This window comes from Centroberyx affinis, unplaced genomic scaffold (genome assembly GCF_046629955.1).
Source record: "Centroberyx affinis isolate AG114_WGS23_722 - 3 ecotype Tasmania unplaced genomic scaffold, CSIRO-AGI_Caff_v1 ptg002720l_1, whole genome shotgun sequence".
In the NCBI taxonomy this organism is placed as follows: domain Eukaryota; kingdom Metazoa; phylum Chordata; class Actinopteri; order Beryciformes; family Berycidae; genus Centroberyx; species Centroberyx affinis.
The window spans coordinates 265,001-289,541 of record NW_027280889.1 but is presented as its reverse complement, the minus strand read 5'-3'; the positions used below and the strand labels follow the sequence as shown (position 1 = coordinate 289,541).

General features: G+C 42.8%; 1 protein-coding gene across 1 annotated transcript in view; it reads left to right on the top strand.

Annotated features, from left to right (window-relative positions):
- Positions 1–6,767: 6,767 nt before the first annotated feature.
- stk11ip (serine/threonine kinase 11 interacting protein) overlaps positions 6,768–24,541 on the top strand; it is a 28,669-nt gene continuing 10,895 nt past the window's right edge. Inside the window, exons 1-22 of the mRNA XM_071535489.1 lie at positions 6,768–6,932; positions 7,281–7,348; positions 8,238–8,440; positions 9,390–9,464; positions 9,795–9,890; positions 10,160–10,267; positions 10,694–10,765; positions 10,934–11,063; positions 11,665–11,768; positions 12,087–12,176; positions 13,167–13,208; positions 13,555–13,722; positions 13,920–14,001; positions 14,274–14,783; positions 15,298–15,512; positions 16,158–16,265; positions 17,561–17,786; positions 18,602–18,610; positions 19,710–19,876; positions 19,997–20,297; positions 21,943–22,052; positions 23,188–23,285. Of these exons, the coding sequence (XP_071391590.1) occupies positions 7,282–7,348; positions 8,238–8,440; positions 9,390–9,464; positions 9,795–9,890; positions 10,160–10,267; positions 10,694–10,765; positions 10,934–11,063; positions 11,665–11,768; positions 12,087–12,176; positions 13,167–13,208; positions 13,555–13,722; positions 13,920–14,001; positions 14,274–14,783; positions 15,298–15,512; positions 16,158–16,265; positions 17,561–17,786; positions 18,602–18,610; positions 19,710–19,876; positions 19,997–20,297; positions 21,943–22,052; positions 23,188–23,285 (2,981 nt within the window). The 5' untranslated portion in view covers positions 6,768–6,932; position 7,281. The remainder of the gene's footprint in view (positions 6,933–7,280; positions 7,349–8,237; positions 8,441–9,389; positions 9,465–9,794; positions 9,891–10,159; positions 10,268–10,693; positions 10,766–10,933; positions 11,064–11,664; positions 11,769–12,086; positions 12,177–13,166; positions 13,209–13,554; positions 13,723–13,919; positions 14,002–14,273; positions 14,784–15,297; positions 15,513–16,157; positions 16,266–17,560; positions 17,787–18,601; positions 18,611–19,709; positions 19,877–19,996; positions 20,298–21,942; positions 22,053–23,187; positions 23,286–24,541) is intronic.

The window sequence follows — 24,541 nt, the reverse complement described above, 5'->3', positions numbered from 1 at the left end:
TTTTTTTTTTCCATCATTTTTATCCTCCTGATATGTTGAAAGTAAATTACATCTTTTATGTTTGGGCTGTTTAAACCTCCAGAGAATTATTCAATTTAAAATGTTTGTGCCCTATGTTATTCATTTTTCATGATGTTTCCAAATATACTGTGGCTCAGAATAAAAGCTAATGTTCTTCATGATGTTTTGCAAATGAATGTACTTTAGCTCAAAGTTGAGCTGAATTAGTTAAACTGAATGAATTTGAAGTCACAGTCACATACTGGAGCCCGACTAGCCGACCAGCTCCTCTAATTCAGATGAGATAAATCTGCTGAGTGAATGATCATTAATGTATAAATAGATGGAAAACTTGGATTTATATCATATGGGACCTGTAAAGTCTCTATTTTGACAAATCAATTACCCCTAAATATAAAAGATAAACACCCTATGAAAGAAAAATGTGCAACTTACAACAAAGTGCTATCGCTTTAGAAACATTTAATGTTGTGGGTGTTTGAAGGGCTATTTTCCTTTACTTATGTAATAATATTCAGTTCTCAATAATGAAAAGCAAAGATCAAGCCAGAAAAATCACCAGAAATCTATTAACAATTAAAAAAATAAATTCACATCAGGGATGCATTCAAGTTCCCTCTAAAATTCCCTCTAATAATTTATCACCTTGCCAAATAATAATATCTTGTTAGTCATCATTCACTGCTCTGCATGTAGTCAATATAAACTGGTTTTGAAGTTTTGGTGTCAAATAATATTAGTTGCAGGGACTTTGCCATACTGTACCTTAGAGTTTAGTGAATTGATGCCCCACAGTTTCCATAAGTGAACATCCGTCCATCTTTGTTTATTTAGCTTGTGGTTAATTTAAGACTTTGTAAGGGAGCATATTGTCCACTAAAATTGTTAAAGTTGGTGTTTCCAGATGTCAGAAACTGGACTGTTCTTGTCATGGGTCTATAAATGTGTGAAACTGCCTGGATTTGAACACCAGTTTCCAGAATCAGAGCCAAGCCAGAGGAGTCTTTTCTGATTTGGGCTTTTAAAGTCGTAGCTTGGAATGCTTTACCAGTGTTTTCATATCCTGCATATAAGGAGATGGAGATGCATTGTGTTTGATGTGTTTGTTATTTTGCAACCTCAAGCTAGAGCCATGAAACAAAACCCAGAATACACAGTTTGCTGGCGCACACGCAGGATGTTGCAGTCCTTTGTTCCAAATGGCCTCTTAAATATTTGGGCTATATGTTACACAGATGAGACTTTTCTAATGCCCATTTTATTTTTGGAGAGCAGGTTTCTTCTTCAGCACTACAAGATCCTGTGGGGTCTTTGACATGAAAGGTCAAAGAAGAGCTGCATGCTTTTATAATAGGCCTTCAGCATGGTCCTTCCCCATTAAGGAAGGCAAACAGTTGATTTCATCACCACCAACATCATCATCATCATCATTGTCATCACCTTCATGATTGACTGAATGATTTAGAAATAGTGAGAAATAGGTACAAAAAAGTGAAGCTGCTTGTTTCCAATGTGACAACATTACCAGCATCATCTTCCCACTTCCTTCCAATATGTGTCCCATCTGAGCAGAGCTTTTTCAGGCATGAGTGATACATTTTTTGTATATTCTGTTTAATTCAAGAACCAAAAAAAGTGGAAATCCGCGCTCTCAAAAAGATATTTTGATTGATGTATTTTACATGTTTCAAATAAAAAATAAACGTAAAAGACAACGTTTCGCCCGTAGGCTTCGTCAGCTCAATGACCTGATTTTTTTTTTTATTTGAAACATGTAAAATAAATCAACCAAGATATCTTTTTCAGAGGCACCAAAGAAGCCTTATTTTATGTTCATTTTCTTACCCAGAAAATGGACGTTCTTAGTCACTGTATTGTCTTTAAAACATTTGGTTGAGCGATATTAGATATATCAGAGCATTATAAATCGGCCTCCACCCACACAAAGTTGGCCCAAATCAGGGCAGCGCAGGCCACTGCACATAGTCACTGTCTTTTGATCTTCATCAGTTGAACCAATAGACTGGCAAACATTCCACTTTCCTAATCACCAGGATATTGACTTATAAAAAATAATGGAAATCAAAGAAATTAGATTGTTCAATTTGTTCTACCATCAACTTTATGATTTTCTGGACCATGTCAAGATTTGCTGTTTAGTGTCGCTCTCTGTTGGCTACAATATTTCATCAAAATACACAGCAGGGTGGCACAGTGGAGGAAGAGGAAGACCCGGACTCAAGATGTGTTGGCACAAATCCTGCCTGCTGAAGTGTCTCTGAGCAAGACACTTAATCCTGACCAACTCTAGGGGTGATGCTCTGTAGCTGACCTCTGACCTCTGACCCCTGACCTCCCTGGATTCATTTAAAAAACAAAATGTTAAAAGGCTTTTCCCAAGGCAGAATAGAAACGATAGAAAAAAACAAGGAACCAGATGTAAAAGTTGCACTGCAGCATCAAAAAGAGGCAGTCATATTATCCGTCCCCTGCTGGAAGAGGCTGCATTACTCTACATACTGTGGCCTGTTTGTTTTTATCAGCATGGCGCGCCCCACCTCCCAGAACGCATAAATAAATAAACAAACAAAAGGACTATGTCCAGAGCATTCCTTGCATGGAAAGACCTCCCCGCCGTGGCTGACATGTCCATTGGCACTCAATTAAAAGTCGCCAGCTGCTACCGACATACATGCCCGTGTACAGTAATGTTATTGTGCATGTATACAGTAATGTTTCCTATCGATCGGCGAGGCCAAGCCTTGAGGTGTCGTGCTTACCCACCGAACAAGCTCCTATTAACCCCGTCCAGTGCGGTAGACTAATCGGTGTTTATCCAAGAGCACAGAAATAGAAGTGGCATGTGTAACCTTACTCTGCAGCACAGACGGAACAGCAGATATAAATGCAGATTATTTTGTTTTGTGGGTGCCCCCTGATTTAATACTATTTGGCCCTATTCACGATCGGCATCCTAGCTCACCTTGGGGGCGGAGGGAGGGAGAAAGGGCACATTTGAAGCCGTCGTGTATCTCAGGGGTGTGAGTCAGGAGGATGCCCGGAGGGCTGTTTGCACATAGAACCTCATATGTCATTTTCTGAAACCATGGATGGAAAAGGAGGGGAGAGAAGGCCTGGCATTTTATAAATACAAGCCTGGGGGCTAGGATTTGTGTCTGGGATGGCCACTAGCTAATAGGCCTAACAGGCCGCAGTATCTGACCATGTGTGCAAAGTAATCCCCACCAAGGTCAGTTACTTAAATTCCCCCCCATGGAACTGTTAAGTAAATACAAACTCTGGATAAACTCCACATTGATAGAGAAAGGTATGGGATCGCTGATGGACTGTAGGACACTTCCATGTGCCTCGTCAAGTACACAGAGAGAGTTTTGTGTGCGATAGGTCATCCCCTTAATTACTGTAAGCCCCCGAAGCTCTGCACAGGATTCTAATCATAACACAACAACATGGCAATCATTTAATATGCAATTACAACACATACACGAACAATAACGTGTCATATATGTAATTCACTTAAGATGCTGATGATCCATTTGTTAAAACTGTACTTGGCTTGGTCAAAACCACCTTGGTATGGGGCATTACGTGTCTAAATGTCACACTACTTTTTGATATTCTGGCACAGGCCGAAATAACCTTTCAGGATTGCCCAAATATTTGGATTCTAATCGATTCAGTGGTGACCTAAAGCACTAACTGACACGTTCATGTTTGAGAGGCTACACTTTGCCCGGCCTAATTTGGAGCTGCCAAGCCTCACAGTGGGGCAACTTTCCTGTGGCCCGAATCAGTGTTAGCTCCTAAACTACCTGCGACAATGGCAGCAGTCCATCTGAGAGGGAGGAAGGCAGAGAGACAGTGATAGAATCCTTAACGCTGTCATGAGACTTAAACTAATAATATCACAGCTGCTTTTTAAACCCAGGAGGATCCAAAAATGCCTAATGTGCCCAAAGTAAACAAAACAAAGTATAGTATTACTGTCCAGCTTTGGTCCTATACTGGGCTGTTAGGAGCTGAAGCAGGTTAGGGAATGAAGCCAGAGGAGGGTCTCATGCTGTCTGCTCACTTTTCAGGCTTTGAAAATGAATGAGTACACGGTTTAGCGTTTGGCCTTGATTATACTCAATTAAAGTTTCCTTTGCTTGGGCTACTGATTGGATAAGTAGAGGCAGTGAGTAGGGGGGGGGGTGTGGAAAAGCAATTTATCATCAGATTTATGGGCGCGTATAAAACCAAGTCATACACTTTGCGCCGAGTCCTCTCATGCAACGGCATCTAAACAGCTGGATTATTGTATATTTGTTTATTTCTGAAACCATATGTTGCGAATTCTGAACAAAGGCCACTGCACCACTGAGTTACGTCTTCCAAACTCAGAGGAGATTTGAGGAATCTGCACAAGCACTTTATGGTCCTCGCAGTGTCACACAACGAAATACGGTCAGTTACTCTTCGAGGGGTCTGTTTTTTTCCGCGTTTGAACGGCATATTGCTTGAGAAAGAGATCATGAGAATATGAAAACAGTCACAAGCAGCTTCCATGCCTGCACAGTCGGTTGGTTGGGAATCCCTTCAGCTGGTGCAATGTTAGCAACATCTCACTGAATGGAAATGTTTACCAAATTACAGTACATAAATCCTTACATGGAAATGTTCACATCACAAGTCCCAAATGGAAAAATGCTTATGTGTGTGTGTGTGTGTGTGTGTGTGTTTGTGTGTGCGTGTGCCCCTGTGTGCGTGTGTGTTTGTTTGCTGCCTAGCAACAAGGGATGCATGTGCAAATTAGGAAAGTTCCTGCTTTATTTGCTCATGCAAATATCTGTTATGAAGCCACAGTGTTATGTATTCTCGAATGAAAAAAAAAAAGGAAAGATCTGCTTCCTTAAAACCATTCTCACGGGCTTACAGCTTGAGGATTCAGACATTCGGACATGCTGGCATCAGTATTATTAAATTAATGTTTTTTCTGGGCTCATCACCTTAATAGCAACAATATCTGATAGGCCTATTATGTTTGAGATCCTTAAAGATGTCAAAGCTGAATATGTAATGTCTGGCACATTTTTTGTTTGTCTTGCCTAACAACATCGGCAAAAATAAGGATTTGGTAATCAGTGAGTCATTTTTTTCATATAGGAAAAACGCTGAAATGCCGGGCCAAAACGGATTCAGTAGATGAGAACTGTTACTTCAGCACAATATGAAGCTGTTCTGTTCAGTCTGACCGCCCCAAGCTGCCAAATGTAATGCCAAACATTGATTGTACATCCCAAGAGACAAATGACTGGATAGGATTTGTCACTTTTTTTTGCTTAACCCAACTATACATCAAAATCAACTTGGTTTACTCGTCCAGCCTGGTTACCCACTCAGCGTTCAGTACAGTTGATGGAGCCATGCGATGTGGCTGCATGTTACTGTACTCCGGCCCCTGCTGTGTAAAATTGGCCAAACCGGCTACTCAGCGCCAAGCGACTGGGGTTTTTATTGGTGCCATGACTCGGATATGGTCGAGCCAACCTCTGCCAGCAGGCAGATGTGGTGCAAGTCTCAGGTTGGTAGATTTGACAGATGGCATTTATTAACCTCAGCCACCGCTTAGACGAGTGAACATGACCTGGGATATACCCCCATCATACACGTTTTTTTAAAAGGTGACTCAAAACTTTCCTGTTTTCTAAAGCCTATGAGTACTTTTTGTGTTTGTTTGTTTTTCTTTTTTCCCCACAATGTGTGAATCTATATATGTATGTATTTGTACAATTTGTACTGTTTTCCTTGTTTAAGTTTTGCTTTTATGTGAAGCACACTGAGTTTCCCTGTGTAGGAAATGTGCGATATAAATACAATTTTACTTACTTACAGCCTGGTTTCTTAAACCCTGGGTTGGAACCCCATATAGGTCTATCTCTAGTGAGTCCACACATGACAAGACTTTAAGTAATGAGCCTGGCTGTCAGGATGAGAGACTAAATGTTTACTTCAAGCTGAGAAGAGAAGACGAGCCATACATGTAGACGACTGATGTATGTACGTTTGCCAGCTTTTCTGATGCTTGACTGGTTGGATGAACTGGGTGCCTGTGCTGTGTGTGTGTGTGTGTGTGTTTGGTAGCCTACTGTATACATTGTGCAGTCTGGGCTCCTTGGGTTAGTGCACCACTCAGTGGTCACCTCCTGTAATGAATCCTGAGCAAATCATTCTCTAATTCTGCCCTGCAATGGCAAAAAGCAGTTAGCCTACTTCTTTTGTGTGATTTAAAAGTGAAAGGCTGGGCATCCTGGTGGCTCGGTAGTCTGGGATGCATGCATCCTGGGTTCAGATCCGAACAGTGGCCTTTGTTGCATGCTGTCCCCTGGAGCTGATCCACTGATAATGCATGATAAGATAAAACATTAGTGAACATGGTGGAGAAATTGTGTACCTGGAAGATGACTCTTATAGTGGTTTCAATCACACAAACCCTTTTTCCATTGTAAGAATATATTAACCCGACACTTTGCCCTATTGTGTCCACAAAGTCGTATTTCAGTCATTAGTAGTCTGAAAACAGTATTGGTATTACCTTTGGGATAGGGGGTCTAACTTGCTAAGATAAACTGAAAGCATTAATCGATTGTAACAAAAGCTGGAAGGTCACTGTAGTTGTTCCTCTACAACCTTACCAACCTTTTTGACTTACCAGGGCCACCGTAGCGGCTCGTTGGGCAATGCCTCATGTGACTCAAAAATGTCAACATTACTGTGCACCTGCAACTAGGAGAACTTTACCAGTGATATTATTTTGTTTTTGTCCGTATAACTATAAATACGTTTTACAAATCCCAGTTCGAAGCAAAATATTAATGTTAGCGATCCACTGTTTGGCTGTCACCGCTCAGGTATGTTGTCGTTTCGGTTTAGCTAGCAGGAAAGTAACGTTAGCTAGCTAGTCCAACCAGTTTCACACCCTCTGAATGCTAACGTTAAGCTGTCTTGTAACTGCATTATAAATTTCAATAACGTTTTCGAAATGCTTCTTAAGGTGAAGAGGGGTTGTACCTGTTGGTATATCGTGTATAGCAAGCAGAAGTATGGAAAAGATACATATTTTAGGCTAGCAACTTCTCTGGGTTAGTTAGATAACCAAAGCTCAAGAGAGGATTGACGTTGACGTTATTGAATCCCAATTTGCCTCTTCATTTATCTTGATTGTCGCACATATTTCTGTCTTGTCTGATACGTTACAGGATGGCTGTATCTCCCACTGGCCAGTCCTCCCTTGTACACAGCTTGGCCACCCTGCTCCGAAATGATGGTAATGTGACAGTGTCGCATATAAGCACACACACATATCCCGAGTTTGAATATGACAGTGTCAGAAATGAATTACTTCCTGGGTGACAAAATGCTCGTTACAAGTATTCAGTTCGTAGCTAGTCAGGGATACAACATCATCCCACATAGATAAACAGAAACAACAGCATGGTGTTTTGTGCGAGTATTTGTTCCTTGGTAGGACTGTCTCTTATTAAGGGTGTTTTTGACAGCCTGATATCACTGTGCTTCGGTGATGTGATGTGGGGCCATTTCAGTAGCTTAGCAAGCTAAAAAGCTCTCTTCCTCCGAGCACAGAGGATTTTGATCAGCCATTATGCCTAATCATATCTGCTGGTATGGATAATCGATTGGTGTATGATATGATTCAGAGAGTGCTAGCTGGTGTCCCCTCCACTCATTGAGGGGGGGTGACGTTAACAAATTATCTAATCCCATCTCACTTGCTTGCCACCAGTCAAAACAAGACTAAACTTCTCATCACTGATGTCAGCTACATCAAAATATGACCAGGATAGCATACCATGTATTTACATATTTAGTAATATTTGTTAATAATATTTGTCCTCACTGAATCATATTCCTTCTCCTCTATTACTTTCTCAAAAATCCCTCTGTGCTTAGCTTTTACTTTCTTTCCCCAGAACTTATGTCATACTAGATCATTTTATGGTCACAGGGATACACTATATAGCCCTGACTTTTGCCCTCATTGCTATTGGTTGCTTGTAATGTTGGTGATCTGAGCATTTAAGCTTATTCTACTTTTGTGCTTTTAAATCGCTGTGGATGAGATCGTCAGCTGAATGCCTCAAACTTAAACGAGCGGTTGGTTGTCCCCCCCCCCCCCCCCCCCCCCCCCCCTCCAGGCGACTTGGTGCTGGATGGCAGCAGCACACTGACCCTGCAGGCGTCCAGCTTACAGCAGCTGACCCGCCTGTTCGAACAGTACCTGCTGTCCCGCAGCCAGCAGCACGGCTTCCTGGCGCTGCCCTCCCACCCCGCCGACACCGCCTCCCTGCTGCAGCTGCAGTTCCTGTTCGACGTCCTGCAGAAGACCATCTCCCTCAAGGTGGGTGAGCGAGTGAGATAGTGACCGGCTGAGTGACTGAATGAGTAAGTGAGTGTTTGACTGAGCGAGGGAGTTGTTTGCATGTGTCAGTGAAGCTGTGTGGCTGTCTGTGACTGAGTGATTGAATATGTGTGTGATGGAGTGTGTGTTTGTGACAGGGGAAAAAATTAACCTTTTTTGGGAGGGCATTTTTTGCTGCCCTTGATCAGAATTTTTTAGGTGCATTTTAGCTATTTTCTGGGGCAATGTTATTGAATACATTGGCATTGCATATTGCTAAATAAATAAGCAATTTGTACCACTGAGATTTGTTTTATTTTATGTCATAATATACCGTGTATACCACACTTCTTTCCCACTGCTGGAAACTCACATCAGGCCTTACAGAACAAGATGGTTGCTGTTTCTGTTCACCACCACTCAACTGGTGTGTTTTTATGATATTGGTTGTTTTATTTTTTGTTGATGCAGTGGTTTGTGTGGAGCTGATATTTTTTCCTACTGGTGGCTGCATGGTGCCAAGATTTTCTACTGCTTCAGGCTTTGTGCTCTGTTTTCTGATCAAAAGCCGCTCCAGTTTTCTTGCCCACAACACTGTGTAAATAATCCCCTGGACTCTCATAAAATACCACGAGGGACAGTAGTTGCATCCACACTTGAACGCCAATGAAAAAAATGTGAAAAGGGTGAAATACAAAAAAAGGTACTCCTAATTACCAGGGCTAATTTTTGGCCCCTCATTTTAAATTTCACAGGCATTTTTTGAACTTTCAAGGGCGTTTTTACCCCAAGCCCCCTTAATTTCTGAACCTGGTATGCAAGTATGTACAGTATGTATCTGTGTGTGTTTGTGTATGTGTGCTTGTAGGTGTGAACATTACATATCTATTACATATAGCCACCTGGTGGAGTTCTTATATTTAACACACTATGTGACTTTTAAACACAGCTCATCAACCCACTGGGGGAGAGGCTTCAGTCGGTGGTGAAAATCTTCCCATTCAAGTCTCTGAAATGCTTGGAGGTAGAGTATAAACATCCTGACAGCTTATAGATATCGTCAGATGTTCTGTCGTCTGTGAATAGGTGTCAGATTATTGTATGCAAGACTTCTTCCTTCCTTTCTTTACTCTCTCTTTCCTGTCTTTCCTTCCTTCTCTCTTGATCTTACTGCTTTCCTTCCCTTACACCTTCCTTCATTCCATCCCTCCTCCTTCCTCTCAAAGTGAATTTCCTTTCACTACATTCTCCTATTTCTGTCCGCCTGCCTGTCTGTCCTCACAACACATTTAGTCCCTTTACTTTCAAAGCACGTAATGCCTTTCGATCTGTTTGTCTCTCTGTCCTTCACCAGCTGAAGCGTATCCCCCCGCACTGTCTGGAGGGACTTAGAGGAATTTATTCCCAGTTGGAGGTCTTTACCTGCTCAAAGAGCCTCAGCTCCCTGGAGGTACTCTCATTTGTAGTATGTATGTGTGTGTGAGACAGTGTGTGACATTGTATCTGTCTACAAGAGAGAGACAAAGGCTAAGCAGCGTGTGTGTGTGTGTGTGTGTGTGTGTGTGTGTGTGTGTGTGTGTGTGTGTGTGTGTGTGTGTGTGTGTGTGTGTGTGTGTGTGTGTGTGTGTGTGTGTGTGTGTGTGTGTGTGTGTGTGTGTGTGTGTGTGTGTGTGTGTGTGTGTGTGTGTGTGTGTGTGTGTGTGTGTGTTTGTATTCCAGGAGCTGCTTTCCCTCTGCGGAGGCGACCTGAGCTCTGCGCTGCCTTGGCTGGAGCTGCACACGCTCAACTTCAGCTACAACTCCATCGTCTGCCTTGACCAGTCACTGGTGAGACAAACATACACACACATGTACACATGTGCACATACAGTATATACATACATGTACACATATCTCAGAAGCACCCCAAATTTGACCACTTTTAAAACTAGGGTTAAAACTTGTTGGTTCTGCACTGCCTATACAACTTGACCTTTATACTTTTTACTTTTATTTCTATTCATCTTATTCTTTATTTCCTATACAAGTCTTATATGCCTTGTGTAAAGCACTTTGAATTGCCTTTGTATGAAATGTGCTATATAAATAAACTTGCCTTGCCTTACTGGCTCATTGGCTCACTTAGCTTGTGTTAGCTTCAGCTGGCACACCTTCATTCTATCTATCCATCCATTTAACCAGCCGCAAAGCTAGCCGTCCATCCATATAGCCTGAGAAACATCCATTGACGACTTTCTCCACGCTCATTCTTAGAGTTTACTGAATGTCCTGAAGTTTTTGGATCTAAGCCACAACAAGATTCAGGAGTGTGCTGAATTTATGAAGGTAGGATGGTCACCAGTTTTCATTGTTAATTAATTGATAATCACAAGTAAACTGTATTTTAGTTGAGCATAGTTCATTTAGTTGTATAAAAAAGATTGCATTTTTTCCTTCTCACTTCATCCTGCTTTTCTCTCTTGTGTCTTTCATTCACTCATCACTCTCTCTCAGCCCCTGAGTGAATTGGAGCACTTGAACCTGGGTTATAACTGCCTCCAGAGGGCGCCAACGCTGGGCCTGAGCGCCCGGGCCAAACTCCTCACGCTCATCCTCAGGAACAATGAACTGGAGACGATCAATGGTAAGGTAGACAAACATAACACAAAACACACACACATAGCATTACTCGTGGAATTACTCATCTCGCTCTGATTGCTATTCAAGCAAAGGCAAACAATCCCTGGTAATCTAAAGTACCCAGCCAAATAAATCACAGAGCTAACAGAGGTGTGAGCCAATCAAAACCTAATAATGGGGCTTCATGGACAAATGGAAAGCTCATCACTGTGTGGATACACAAACTGAGAACTTAATCCATTGTGAGCTAGTAGACTTTCTCTGCCAGTGATATTCCCCCCACAGAGTCCAAGTATGGCTGCTCTGCTCTTTTGGAAGTCCATTTGTTAGTCTTGGATATTAACTGTCATCACACAGTGATGACGCAGTGGGTGACCTGACACCTGTCTGTTGATCAGAGTTTTCATGGGAGGGGAGAACAGCATGAAAATCAAATTATAGATACTTGAATTGCAATGTTGCTTTAAATTTAGTGTATGTTTGTGTGCATGCATGTGTGTCTATATGTTGTTTTTATGTGTATATGCCCTTGATTTTTGTGTGTGTGTGTGCCCACGTGTTGTTGATTTTGTGTGTGTGTGTGTGTGTGCCATCTTATCATACAGGTGTGGAGCAGTTGTCTTCTCTCCAGCACCTGGACTTGGCCTACAACCTCCTGTTGGAGCATTCCCAGCTGGCTCCCCTCTCCCTGCTACACTGCCTCAACACAGTGAGGACACACACACACACACACACACACACACACACACACACAGAGAGACACACAGAGACATACTTAAGTGTGTGGTTCTGTCATTTTCCCACAACACAAAGGCCACAAAGGCCACAAAGGCCCCAGGGTGCAGGTCATCAGTATATGATAACATCATTTGGTGGACACCAAAGTGCAAAGATTCTCACAGTACCACGAAAGAATACATTATGCTTTTTTCGATTATCTGTTTGCACATGCAAGACTAGTCCACTGTAAGATCACTGTAAAATGCACAATGCCATGTAATTATACCACCTGTCTGTCCTCTTATAGCTGAACCTGGAGGGCAACCCGCTGTACTTCCAGAAGACCCACCGCACTTGCACCGTCCGGCACCTCTCCCCGAAGGCCGCCTACCTTAGAGTGAGTAACACTGGGAGGGTAATTAATAATTATAACTAAAAATGTATACCATTGTTTTTACAGTTGGAAAATGCTGTAACGTAAAGGGACAAAACTAGCACACGGATAAACGTCATTGTCCTGCAAGGGACATTTGCCTTGGACATCATAGTAGCAGCACAAAGTACATAAAAACAGTTCATGAAAACACACAACATTGTCCTGGGATAAAAAAAAAAACAACACATCATACAGTCAGTCCATAATACTGTATATAGCCTAAATGCAGAGAAAGCAAAGTTCTGTGTAGGTATGGGGGATGAGGGTAACGGGGGGGTCCAGGCCATTGTTTTGCATTAATAACTTTGATTGACAGGGGAACTAAAGAGTTCTTATATCAGCTCAGCCTGCACAGTAGGACACTGTAGTGGTCTTTGTGTCGGCATGGAGAAGACATAACGTTTGTGGCTTGTAGGCTGTTGCTAGGTTTCCAAACCAGGCAGTGATCCTATAGCATGGTAGAGTAGAAGCAGTGTTCGTTGTTTCACCCCAAAAGGATCTGCGTTGAAGTAGGAATTACAGCTTTTGATGTATCCGAAAGCACAGGCTCTCTACATGTATATTCCAAAACAACTCCAAGGTATTTCTACATGAACACCTGTTCTATGGCTGTACGATAGACTATCACTCGCTGGTGGTCTTCTTTGTTGGTATGGGGTCAAAATCATCTTTGTTTTGCTTTCATTCAGCCAAAGGAAATGGTCACATGACTGGAGGAAACTATTAATCACAGATGCTGCGCTTCCAGTGCAATACCAGATTTTGTTTTTATCAGACCTGTGAAACCTGTGTCATCTGGAAAATTTAACAGTGTGTGTATGTGGCATGCTACTTTTACAGGAATTAGTATAGAGGGTGAAGAGAACAGGGGAGGTAAAATCAGCCTGAGTGGCATCTGGGGAGGAATTAAAAAATAACTCTTGTTCCATTTTTATGTGGCTTTTATTACAGCTCAGACTTGATGGCACTCAGCTGTCCTCATCAGAGTTGTCAGTGAGTATCCCAATCAATCACCTGATCATCCCGCTGTAGTACATGGTGCATTTTCAAATTCTCTTGCCAGCTGTCCAGATATACCAAGCAGTTGCTGTTATTTTCCTGGGTAAACGATGTGTAAATGATGTGTAATTCTGTAAATAAATAATGTTTCATGTTATTATTGTTATTGCAGTATGTACATTCGGTTACATATAGAGCACAGAAGTTAGATAATAATAAGATAAGTGATAATAAGTTTAGTTGTTTTTTTCCCAATAGCAAGGTACAGCTAAGAGTCCTGCTCTGTTCGGGCTTCCTGGAGGCTAACAAAAGTCTGACATTAGACCACTCCCCTCCACAGGTTCTGCCCAAACCAGGGCAGCTGATTGGCCAGTCACAGACCTCTCCTCCAGTTGCCATGGCACCAGAGCGGGGAGTCCAGGAAGTGTCCAGTGGAGCTGGGGAACTGAGCGACAGCATGTCAGTTGGGGAAGTGGGAGTCACACGTATTCGCAGGAAGAAAGCCAGAGTAAGCTAGCTGCTCCCAAACATATTAGACTTGATACATATTGTTCCTGTAGTAATTGTTTATTTATCCCAAATGCAGTTCCCTTACAGGATATTTTAATTGAATTCACAAATCCATCTTCTTCACTGATCCAGACTAGCGGATCCTGTGACTAGCTGGTGTTGGTGTTGATGTTGTCCAACCCTTCTGTGTTTCAGAGTAAGGTGAAAGTGAGGAGGGCCAGCATCTCCGAACCCAGTGATACAGATTATGAGCCCAGACCACAGACCTCAACACATGGTGGGTTATTAGAACATGTCTGTGTAATGTGCAATATGTCCACCAGAATTTAATGGTTTACCAAATGTCTAAAACACACATTTGCTACATCTACATCATTGTCTAGACTGCTGTGGCTTTTGCCCTTGTAGTCTTTACTGTTGGTTGCTTGTAATGTTAGTGACCTAGGAATTAAAGCTTATTCTTCTGTTGCACTCACTCTAATCCGCTCTGGATGAGAGCATCCGCTAAATGCCTAAAATGTAAATGTGAATATGCTCTTTCTCCTCCAGACATCGTCCTCCCCCACCAGCAGGAGATTGAGCGCATGGCCAGCTTCAGAGAGCAGCTGGGCGAGGATTGGCTGCGGTACCAACACCATCTGGACGGAGCGGCGCCCTCTATCCTCACCGCCCCTGCCAGCGCTCACCAGCCAGCGCCTCTCCGTCAAACCCTCCCCAACGGCCTCAACGCCAGCCCGTGTCCGTCCTCCATTCCCAGGAACCAGCCCTCCCCGCTGCCCCTGGAGGTCCCGGAGGTCCTCCCCCCTCCGCTGCTCTCCTCGGAGCCTAGGGCGGAGACCTCCGATGGCGACGCGGACCAGGAGACGGAGTCCACCTTGCAGTGGCCCGGCCAGAGCCCCGGCCACACCGAGTCCACCTTGGAGAGCAGCATGATGGACAGCCAGGGGGTGAGCCAAGAGGGGGTGGGCTCACCTGGGCCAGAGGGGCTGGAGACCCATAGGCCGGCTGGAAGAGAGAGAGGTGACACCAAGGAGGAAGAAGAGGAGGAGGATCTGGGAGGTAGGGACAAGGGGATGGGTGAAAAAACAAGGACACTACTACTACTACTGCTACTACTACTACTACTATTACTATTCCTACTAATACTTCTGCTACTACTACTGCTACTGATAATGTTACTACTGTTATTACTACTGCTACTACTACTGCTACTACTATTACTATTTATTTATCCTGGTGAAAAGGTTTTTTTCTTTTTCACTGCTATCCTGCTTCTCATTCATACAGTTACACAGATTCATACCTGTTTTTTCTTGATTGACATGTTATCGTATTAGTATCAAACTTTTAGATATCAGAGGTAGTATTGGTATTGTCAAGATTCTGGTATTGTGACAACACGAGGAGAGGAGTATTACTCATTTATTTTCCCTGCCCATCTATTCCCAGCCACACCAGGGATTCGAACCAGCGACTTGCTGAGGAAATGAATAAGTACCAAAAATATGCCTTTTGTGCTTCATGTTCTTTTCTCTTCTCCGTACTTTCTCTCTGCCCCCGCTCGTCTTCTCAGTGGACCTGTGTCCCCCCCTGCTTGTGGGGGTGTTATCTGACAAGGAGGAGGAAGACGGGGAGGGACGGGGGAACAGGAGGAGGAGGGAGGTGTTTCTGCTGGTCAAACAGGGCCTGGTGCTGGAGGTGGACATGCAGCGTGGCCAGGAGAGATGCCGCCTGGAACTGGACAGCCTTGCCAGGGTGGACGCCACAGAGGCCGCCTGGACCCAAGGGGTGAGATGAGAAAGCGGGGATGGGGGGGGGGGGGGGGGGGGGGTGAGAAAGAGATGGAAGGAGTGGAGAAGCGGAGGAGGGATGGTGAGGAGTGAGAAGAGAAAGTAAAAGGAGGGACAAAAGGGAGAAATCTAGTAGGGGGCAAAAGAGAAACTGAGTCTCTTACTCTTTAGTAAAGCAAGTACAACGTACAGCTAATTAGCAGTGGGTTTCCTCCTCTGCATATTGTGTAAGCTGTGTTTCAAACTTTGCCTCTCAGTTTATGCTGACACATACACAGCGAAGCTCTAAGAAGCACCAACTGTTGACCATGTGCTGTGTCAGAGGCGCAATGAAGTATGGTCACCCTTTCAGTGCTTGACAGCATTAAATCTTTAATTTTTTTTAACTACAAATTGACAAGAAATGCCAGCTTTGTGCATCACAGTACTCAAAATGAATCTAAAACAAACATTTGTTTGGGCAGCTGCTAATTTACTTTGTCAGGACGCTCAAATATTATTCAGGGAAATACTGAGATAAATAGATAGGTGGATAGAAGTGCGTGTGTGTGTGTGTGTGTGTGTGTGTTTCTGCATAAGGAAAAAGACTTGATGGGTCTTTGGAAGTGACAGAGGGGCTTTCTCTCTTTCTGTCTCTAAACAGACAGAGAAGATGCTTCCAGCCGTGGAGCTTCACTTCTGCTACATCAGCAGGGAGAGGAGGAGGAGATGCTACGTCATGCTGGATGATGACCCACAGCAGGCGCTGCAGGTTAACACACACACACACACACACACACACTGAGTCCTGTTGAAGGGGAAGCATTCGATTTCCTTTGAAAGCAATAATGGAAAAATTGTATCATTTCTGATAATCGGACTGCAGATAGGATGTTGTGTAATCAGACATACACAGAGACAGATCCAGAACAAGCCATACAGAAACACATTCACACGAACCAGAACACAATAAGGGAGCACACACTCATGCGTGGCCCAAAACGAGACACACCCACTGGCTCTGACTCAGTGGATGTACTCTACTAGTCTGGTCTTGCTCGCAGGCTGCCCTCTCTAACCCAAACCCACATATCTTTGTTTTCGATTTGATGCCAGCAGCTATCAGAACACTCAGTACCTTTTTTACTACCTACTTTATGAGTTTACGTCAGATCTGTGCAAGACATCATTTTAACATAACACAGTATTGGCTAATACTATATTGTGCAAAGTTGGGTTCCAGCAGTATGGGTTTTTGAAGGCCGATACTGATACCAATATTAGCTTATTATTATTAGATTGAAGCTGCTGGTTGCTGATATTCAGTTTCCTTAAATTTGCCTTTTTTCATGCCAATCATTAGAAGCATTCAGTGTTTCCTCCAAAATTGTATTCTTGGCAGGTTGGAAAAGCCTCTGAAAAAGCATGTAGACCATGTAAGTAAGTAGGTAAAGCTTTATTTATACAGCACTTTTTAAAACACACTGTTACAAAGTGCTTCACATAACAGAAAAGTGGCAGAGGATACAAAAACAATAAAAGCTAAAGTTAAAACAAACATTTAAACAAAACGGACATAAAAACAGAGATAAAACTAGCCTATAAAAACGCAGAAAATACAAAACACAAAGAAAATGAAAACAAATGAACAAACAGAGAAACAACATGGAGATAAAAACAAAGACACAAATTTATAAAAAAGGCTAACCTGTAGAGATGCGGCAGATCTAACAAATTGAGGGACACGGTTCCAGAGACACTAAAACTCTCCACTGAAACCCAGACTAATGAAATTCTTTTAGGGTTAGATGCTCTTAAAAGCAGGATGATCGACCCCACCTATAGGATCAAGGAAGCCCAGAAATCTGATTGGCTGTTGACGGCCGTGGCCAACTTTTCTTGTTGCCGGCAAGCTTGTTGACCATCCACACATCGGCTCAGTTTCCCTTGTCGCTCAGCTCTATTGGAATTAAATGGACTTCTGGAGACTGATTGATTGTGTTGCTCGCAGTGTGAACACATGGAAAAAATGTAGACGTAAAAACATTCCCGTTTTTCTGTGACTAGGCTCTGACTGATGTGCTGTCTCGCGTGGCGGAGGAAAACCAGCGCCGTGACTCGGAGGTTCGCCCCAGCTGTGTTCGCCTGCAGTGCCTTCGCTGCAGGTCAGAGTTCACGCTTCAGACAGAGGGGAACGAGGAGGAGGTGGGGGGGAGAGGCTGGGGGAGAGGGGCTGCGATGCTGCCTGAAGGCGTGGAGCGACTGGACGGGGAGGACCTGATAGAGGCCGAGCGCGGTGAGGATGGGAAAGGTGAGAAGGATGAAAGTCATCTAGTGCAGTGATTCTCAACCTTTTTCATATCAAGGACCCCTAATTCAGTCCACATTAGAACCACGACCCCCATTTGACGAGATTTTGTCTCTCACCCAAATCTGAGAATATTTTTATTGTTAGATTTGATTTCGTCCAGAATTCCATGACTATCTGTATTGTAGGCAGAGAGATAACAGTGAACCTATGACCAATATAGTCATTCTTCTACATTCTCTAATTGTGTTAACTTCTTGTAAATGAAATAATGGAAGTTTAACAATTCATCAGTTTGCTGGGGACCCCCTGGAACCTCCTCAAGGACCCCTGGTGGTCCCCGGACCCCACGTTGAGAACCACTGATCTAGTGTAGTATATTTAATATGCGTACTTGAACATGAATGCAGCTATTTTGTTTATAGTTTCATTTAATTCTTTTTGTCTTTTTCTCATTTTGGACAATCTAGATCTCTATTTTACATTTGTCTGTTTTCAAGTTGTCCCTGCTGCCCATTTAAGCTGGTGCATGCCATCAGTTTATGTCCAGATATTTTATTCTAAGATGGGAAAGACTCCCAGAGAAGTACTTTTCACAGTCCTGACTCTGAAAAACCTTTTCTGATTCATCCCTCATGTTCAGCCATGCATAGATGAGTCACGCTCAAATACTGTGGATCGTCTCTAAATAGCAACATGACAAAATACAGAAGAAGCATCTAGCCCTTACTCGAAATTGCAGTACTTTTCAACCTCTTTGCCATTGTCAATTATCTGTGTCAATTATCTGTGTTGTGTAGATAAGCGCGGTGTAATGGCTAAGCTGACTCCAGGGAAAGTTAAAGACGAGACACACAAGGCAAGGTCGCGCAAACCACCTAGCAAGCTGTCAGTTCATTGCAAAAAAAAAAGTTATCATTTGACGTCAAGGTATTTTGTAACTGCTCTGCGACTATCTGGCTCCCATTGTCGGTGTGCACAGGGCTGCGTCTTTTCCCAAAACAAAATTTTGGTTTCAGAGAGGCTCAAATGAAGCGTCCCAGGAGTTATCTGCCGTCTTTTATTGCCAAGCTCCCTGTTCCGCTGAGTTCCCACCTCTATAATCAGCAGGAGACAGATAATACCCTTCGCTCCTGCAGCCGCCTCCCAGCGCTTCGACCAAACCTGACATTTAGACCTGCTCCGGCACGCACAGGCATCACACAGGCTTTGTTCAACAGATGTTTTGGGGATTTCTTGGAACAAGCTCTTTTGTTGGTGTGCTTAGTCTGCTGAAATTCAGGCAACACATAGCCTTTTCATCCGCACGTGTCTGAACTGAGGCATTTATTTGCCAGTGGGTCAGAGAAACGTAGCCTGCAGCAAAGCATTGTTTCAGGTTTTCTCCCTCGGATGAAACTTGTTATAAAAGAATGAAGGCATGTTTTCTATTCAAATGCATTGTAGTTCACTTCTTTGTCCGTGTCTTAATTTTTGTGCCCAAGAAACTTTCCTTACGTCTGTAAGAGATTGTTCTTGAACAGCCGTTGCACAGATAATGTAGTTTTGAAAGAAAACCTTCAAGTAAAGATTTACATAATAATATAAACATTTTATTTTGTATTTCATGGATTTGAAGAGTTTCTCATTCCAGAATTAGATTTTCACCACTTGTAAAAAGTGACACCTTTTCTTACAAAATGATTCACAGCATAAAAATAAAAACAACTTATGGCACTTTTTAAAGATTAGTAGGTTACTTTAGTCTGTGGTTGATAAAATGTCAACACTTTTACAGACTGGACCCTTTATTTATTTAGAAATATTGAATAATGAAGTTCAGGTAGTGTTTTTTTTTTTTTTTTTTTTTTCAAAATTAGCATATATCTCTTTGGAAATTAACTCCCTGCTCATGTATTTTTATTTCAGGAAACATATGCCCAGAATGTGGTAGCGACCATGTGGTCCAGCTGGCTGGCCAATCAGCTCACTCCACCAGTACGCCCATCCGCCGTCCCTCAGGGCAGGACTCTGGAGACGCATCATTTACCCTCGACCCCGTCGATATAACTCACACCAGTCGCACTGCCAATAAGGTCTCTCTATACAACAAGAAGTTCTCCTTTCTGTCTGTTTAGAGGTGTTTTTTTTCCTCTGCAGTATGTTTCCAAAATCACTGAAACAAAATCTCATCATTTATCTCCTTTATCTCACAGCAGGAAGACTACACAGACGGGCCAGTGTCTAGAGATGCCAGCCTTAGCAGCAGTCCCATACTGGAAGCGTCCACCACCTCAGAAGCCCCCACCTCGTCCTTCGTCACTGCCCAGGGAAGCTCGTTTTTCATAGGGGAAGGCGAGGGCGACACCTGGGCTGGGCGCAGCCTCTCCTACAGCACAGACTGCCAGAGTAAAGAGGATCTGGCTGGGAGCTACCACTACGCTGCTACTGGGGCTACACCGCCTCCAGGCCATAGCCAGGTCCAAGTCCAGCATGCAGACAGATCCAGCCCGAGCGGTGGGTGTCTCTGTATCGAAGCTTTTCACATCCAAAATGACCCTGTGGTGTCGGTCTGGACAGTTGATTGGAAAAAAAAATTCTAAATTACAGTATTGTCTTCTGTAATATCCAAATTTTGTCAGAGGTTAATGGTTTCAAGACTTAACACCTAAAAATGTATTGTACTGCAACTCTAAATCCCTGGCCTACAAATCAAGTTGAATGTCAGAGTAAATCAAAATCCCTCCACAGAAAAAAACAGCAGATGTACATGATATTTAATCAATTGAATTAAATTCTACAGTTCATACACGCATAATTTTTTCATTTTTGCAGTTTTAATGCAGCTTACCTGATTTTTGAATTTGATTTTTCTGATTTTTGAACTCTTGAACTATGTAAAATGTCGTTGAGTCATTATCATTATTATTATTATTATATGGTCAAGGGGATATCTTTGTATCTAACACACTGGCTGTGACATCCGGTATAAACTGTTTATATCAGTTACATTGTTTGTCCTGAAGATAGATTTAAGTCTTGATTAGAAGTGAGGAAAGTATTTGGATCTTGTGGGTAGTGTGTGGCACAGAAATCCTTCGGGGAGCACTGCGTCTCTATGACAGCATCCCACTTCCCCCCCACTTCTGTCTGCCAGTTTTAGATGAACCACACAGTAACTGTGCAGCAAGACAGATTGGAGTCATTATTGAATGTGATGGGAGAGGAATGAAGGCCTAAGTCTGCACAGAGGGGAAAACGGGAGAAAGAGAAGGCCGAGTCGTAATAATAGCTTTCTCTATCTCCTCTTTTTTTTCATTATAGTTGCAATGCCAATACCATGTAACCGGTTCCTTCAGAAACCACTGGCTCACCATAGCAGCAACTCATACCAAGCCTAAACCACTGACAGACACTGAGTAGAGCTTTTTTTTGGTGACACAGTGCACCCATTGTTGTGTAGCAGTGCACTAATTTTCTCCTTGTTTTGAAAGAGCGCTTTGTCTCTGAAGAAGTGTGCTGACTCAACCTGTGTGTGTGTGTATGTGTACACATACACCTTTCACCCTTTGAAAGAACATAGGCACTTGTCTGAGGGTTCAAGGGCCATATAATCCAAGCCCTGTTTGCACTCTCCAGATGAAAGACATTGGATTTGTTTTGGCCCCTGCAGGTCCTTGCCCTGTCATTTTTGATCAGCTTTAATCACTCATAAATGTTCACATAACGTCCAATGTAGCCATTTGCAGTCCATCGCTGGATTTATTGCTCTGAAATGCCTTCCCGTTTAACGGCTGTTGGCTAAAGCCGCAGTCTACCGCAGTAAAATGTTGGCCAGGTTTCATGAAGGCCAGGAGAAGAGTCCTCACATTGCTGCCAGCAAACTGTAGCTTAATAACCATTATCTAATGAAGAAGTGAGCGAGGGTGCTTCATCTAATGCAAATAAGATGACAGCCATTTGAGCAAATAAATAAACCATCTAAATAATATTGATTTAGTTGGAATTAGTTTGTTTTGATATGAATGAACCCTAATTCCTAAAGAGCTTGGTTTGTGAAGAGTGCCAAGACCTCTGCTGAAAAATGCAATATGAGTACTGCATCACAACTTTAGCTGATAGCTGCTCTCAAATGACATCTTATTGGCTAATGTGTTTGCAGATGAGTTGGACCTGCTGTCTGAGGACTTCGAGGCGGTGGACCATCGGTTGCAGCTTTTCCTAGATGTGGAGGTCTTCGAGGAGGAAGAGGAGCTTCACTCTTTCCTCAGGGTATGAAGACAGGAAAGCGTGGGTGACACACACATCAAATTCAGATTTGAAGGGCAGGAAACAAACTTTTCTGTCCATTGGCACACTGGGCAATGGATACCAGATTCACCAAGCACTTTTCACAGTTTTACCAGATAAATATGACTTGTAGAACAGAAATTGAACTTCATGATTCCCTTTCAAAGTGGCTAACAGAGTAGACAAACCTACCAGCCACAACCAAAATTTACCAGCATTTAGCTGCTAGTTGGTGGTAATTGATTACCCAGTCCAGTATTGATGAATGTACTGGATTCTGCAGAATAAGCGTACCTACTTTGGCTGCACTAGCATTTTGCCATGCTGGCAGCCTGTGACAAAAGGTTCAAATTCAGCAGAATGTTTTGATGACCCGGTTTTTGTTGATCTTGCGACTGTGGTTTTAAAACATCCCTATAAGAGATCCCTTAAAAGTCCCTTTCTATATCTCCCTGATGTCCCAGGATAGGCCTGAGGATGTCAAGTTAATGGGTGGTGACAACTTTAAGACCTACCACAATATAGCTGCGGTTTCATTTCAGCCAGCCGAGATGAACCCAGTCAGTAGCTCTCCTGGGAGGCCGTCCCAGCCAAAACGCCTTCTCTTCTTCTGTAGCTCTTTTGACCGCTTTCGTGCCCCCCCCCTGCTGTTGCTCAACTTTCTCTGAGACCTCTTTAATATGCAATGCATCCTGGGAGCTCTTCAGAGCAGCGGGCTATTATTGCTTGACTCTGTCAGACACCTGGACGAAGAGCAAAGAGTGGAACAGGACCAAGCGAACCGCAGCTGGAGACAGGAGGTCCCACTCTGTTCATCTGAGTTATGTTTATTTATCTAGTGACACGGGTTCCTCTCCCTTTCATTCGTGTTTTTACCTCCTATGTTGTTGTTGTTTTAGAGGCAGTGAAGCAATGTCTCAATCTACTGGCTTAAAACCTCTGAAGAGCTTATGAAATACACAAAATCTGGTGTCAAGTTTGAATATGGATTGTTTGTTGCTAGTGCAATTTTCCCATGGATTTATTGCTCTATGATGTGCATTATTGTGCTGTAAGAGATCAATGATGAGAAAAGCACTTAAATCCTGTTTGTTTGTCCTTTTTTTTGTACTTTCAGATGTCCACTGTCAAATTTGGCGAGCCTGGGGAGTTTCCCTCTCTCTTGGTGGTGTCAACCCAGCGGATCTACTTCCTGGAAATGATATCAGAGACCCAGTGAGTAAAGCAACTTCGCAACTAAAAGTTACAAAAAGTACTTTTGACTTTAATGTGATTCCTAAGGAGCATGACTTAACATCCAGCATTCAGTCCTTTTCTTAAAAGCTCAGTCAGCCAGTTGGAGAGTGACACATCTTCAATCCAATTAATCAAAAGATAAACAAATCCTATAGTTGGGGTGGCAGTGTTTCAACAGGGGGCACCATACTGCAGTTGTATATTAGGGCTTTAAATAATAATAAAAATAATGATACTATATTTAAACAGCACTTTTCAAAACAAATATTACAAAGTGCTTCACAAAAACAAAACAAAACAAAACAACAAGTGAAGATAAAACATTGAGCCATAGTCACACAGTTCATCAGATAAAATGTCAGATAAAACAAGTTTACATTAAAATAAATAAATAAAATAAAGTAAAACACAAATACAAAAGAGTATAGTGATTATAGAAAGGCCTTCTGATAAAAATGAGTTTTCAGGAGTGCTGAAATGTTGGTGTGGACCTGCCGACCCACTGTCTCGGATGTGAATAATATTGCATAACCTGCTCAGGTTTCTGGGTCACATCTTGAGAACACATTGACCTCAGTGAGTCTTTGTGTAGTCCAGTCTCCCTCTCCTACTCTCAGCCCCTTCGTCTTTATGTTTTTCTCCTCCATAATAGTAAGTGAAAAAGCTTTTCTTCTCTCATCAAACAAGATCCAGTTACCCCAGGTCTAGAGCCCGTGCTGTGATGGCTCTTAGATGGTTCCTGTGATTTTAGCCCACAACAGCTGACCTCCCTGGTCCTCTGGAATTGCGCAAGGAAACAAATAGTTACGCAACAGTTTGTCGTAATTTCATGCAACTTTGATCCCATCCTTATTTTTTATTCTTAACTAGTCCATACCCAAGGTTGCACGCGCCAAAACTCCCCGCAGACTTGCCAAAAATGTGCATAAACAGCGTAAATTTTGGAAAATGGAAAAATCAGCTTAGTCAGTCCCTGCCTATGCCAATGCTCAATGCCCATGTGCAGTTACAGATTGATTGGCCAACCCATCGAGGAGTAAAATGGATGCAGGCAGACAGACAGAGTTTTCCTCATTTTATAGTAGGATTCCTTCCTGGTGGCAAAATGAGGTATTACAAGGTCAGGATGCTGATTAAACTTTGGCTTTACCTAACAAAAATGTGACACATGAAGTGATATTGACTGTGAAAAGATAATATTTGCATATCTAGCTCTGATTTTGAAAAGATCCCAA